This window comes from Portunus trituberculatus, chromosome 28 (genome assembly GCF_017591435.1).
Source record: "Portunus trituberculatus isolate SZX2019 chromosome 28, ASM1759143v1, whole genome shotgun sequence".
Lineage (NCBI taxonomy): Eukaryota > Metazoa > Arthropoda > Malacostraca > Decapoda > Portunidae > Portunus > Portunus trituberculatus.
Window position 1 is genome coordinate 10,653,556 of NC_059282.1, and position 2,500 is coordinate 10,656,055.

The following is a 2,500-nucleotide window of genomic DNA, read 5'->3' on the forward strand; positions in this document are numbered from 1 at the left end:
AAAGGAGTTTTGGTATACATACAGAGAGAGAGAGAGAGAGAGAGAGAGAGAGAGAGAGAGAGAGAGAGAGAGAGAGAGAGAGAGAGAGAGAGACATACATATTCACACACACACACACACACACACCACCACCACCACCACCACCACCACCTATTCCTACTAACATCCTTGCCTTAACTAAACAACCTAACACTTCCCTTCTGGTCTCCCTAACTGAAGTCGTATGGTATTATTTTGACACAGGACAGGGCTGTTCAGCTTCACTCTATTAAAGGTCATAGAGCCAGGTAGCAAAATTTACCTCCCTTGCTGGTGGTGGTGGTGGTGGTGGTGGTGGTGATGGTGGTGGAACAGTCATTTTCTTTTCTTAGTGTATGTCATCAGTGTGTGTGTGTGTGTGTGTGTGTGTGTGTGTGTGTGTGTGTGTGTGTGTGTGTGTGTGTGTTTTGGTTGTCTGTTGCTCGCTCTCTCTCTCTCTCTCTCTCTCTCTCTCTCTCTCTCTCTCTCTCTCTCTCTCTCTCTCTGTGTGTGTGTGTGTGTGTGTGTGTGTGTGTGTGTGTGTGAGTGAGAGAGAGAGAGAGAGAGAGAGAGAGAGAGAGAGAGAGAGAGAGAAGCACGTAATTCCTTATATCACACAAGCCACTCTTTCTGACTTCCTCTCTCTCTCTCTCTCTCTCTCTCTCTCTCTCTCTCTCTCTCTCTCTCTCACTCATTTACAACAATCAATAGTAGACACGTTTCTCTTTTGTCCTTGCAACCACTAGCTTCAAATCGACAGGTGTGTGTGTGTGTGTGTGTGTGTGTGTGTGTGTGTGTGTGTGTGTGTGTGTGTGTGTGTGTGTGTGTGTGTGTGTGCCCATTAAATAATCCAACACCTTGAATACGCCCTCCTAATCGCTTCTCTTGCTGTTGTTGTTGTTGTTGTTGTTGTTGTTGCTATTGTTGTTGTTGTTGTGGTGGTGGTGGTGGTGGTGGTGACGTTATAACAACAACAACAACAGCCACTACTACTACTACTACTACTACTACTACTACTACTACTACTACTACTACTACTACTACTACTACTACTACTATCATTAATAGGTTAACATATTCATTCACTCATTTCATTATTTACTTATCATTTGTATTTTTTCTTTCTTTTCACCGTAATGGCGAGTTTGTGACAGGCGATGCAATTAACCCCTTCAATACTATGACGCGTTTCCATATTGATTCTTGTGACCATTTGGTGATTCTATACAGCTTCAGAAACTCATAGGGGGATTAATATAGTGAAGACTGTGGCCATTCACTTCCTGACCTCCATAGACCCTTCCTAATGTCAATCAAATGGTCTTATCATACACAAATCTCAGGTAAAAATGTGTCCCAGTACTGAAGGAGCTGAGCATGAAATAAGGGAAGAGGTTTGACGAACAAGTGATGTTGGGATGCTCTTCCTGAAGGACTCCTTTTAGTTATTGTGTCGCTGTGCCTCTTCGTGCGCTGCTCCAAGAACCTCCTCATCAGTGATGTTATGGACGAAGAGTGGTGTCCAGCCTGGGAGAGGGAAGAAGTTATCTGATAATCTCTCCGTAATAGCCGCTGTAGGGAGATCTGTGATAGCTTGAATAGTTGTGACATCAGTGCGCTTCCCACCCATGCCTTTTAAGCTCAGATGCGTAGGAACAGAAGGGCAATATTAGAGTGGAAAGTAGGGAAGCAAACAATGCTGTGTCATTCATATGATCACTATCTTTGACAACTGATAATGTACTGACTGACTTCAGATCCACTAAGGAGTAAGGAGGAGGAGAAGAGAGTGTCTCCCAGCAGCCAGTCAGTGAGAAGGGTGTACGTACAGGCACAATACTGCCTCGCTCCCATTATACAGTACCCCTATCCCCCCTCTTGCCTCTGTTGCGGGAGGAGGATATTAGTTACATGAAAAGTCACCGCGCCCTTCTGTACACCCGGTATTGGTGATGGTGTCCAGGAAACACTGAGGTAGCCGCACCTGCTGGCGAGCCACGTGACGAAAATAACGTAGGCCACCAAGGCTGTGAGGATTGGTCGCTGCCGCTGGCCAGGAACGCGCCTCTCTGCCGCACCACAGCGAGAGTCCCTGCCCGCGCCGCCGCGAGGCAGTCAGGGTCACCTCAGGCCGCGGCCACCTTCCTGTGTGCCCTGCCATGGCCGTGAGGCTCGCCGCTGCATCCTGCACGTATTATTTCTCTGCGACACCGGTGGAAGTTTTTAGGGTCAGGTCCTCTTTCACAGGAGTGTGCTCACCACCTGATTGCCTCACGCGTCATGACCAAAGGGCGGGGCTGTGCCAGCACCGTGTTGGGGCTCCGCAGGGCGGTCGTCTCTGCGTCACGGTGCACCAAGATGAGTGAGGTGACGCCAGTGTCGCTCAGCCGTCACAGCACAACTCTGGGCGGCGCTGGGCGGGCAGCCAGGCGGCAGGCCTACTGTGTGTCTCTTCCCTCAGATACACGGGACAAGGAAGTGG

General features: G+C 48.8%; 1 protein-coding gene across 1 annotated transcript in view; it reads right to left on the bottom strand.

Annotated features, from left to right (window-relative positions):
- Positions 1-1,109: 1,109 nt before the first annotated feature.
- LOC123510147 overlaps positions 1,110-2,500 on the bottom strand; it is a 1,642-nt gene continuing 251 nt past the window's right edge. Inside the window, exons 1-2 of the mRNA XM_045265005.1 lie at positions 2,003-2,500; positions 1,110-1,545 (exon numbers count right to left, since the gene is read on the bottom strand). The exon at positions 2,003-2,500 is cut by the window's right edge and continues 251 nt beyond it. Of these exons, the coding sequence (XP_045120940.1) occupies positions 1,345-1,545; positions 2,003-2,179 (378 nt within the window). The 5' untranslated portion in view covers positions 2,180-2,500 and the 3' untranslated portion in view covers positions 1,110-1,344. The remainder of the gene's footprint in view (positions 1,546-2,002) is intronic.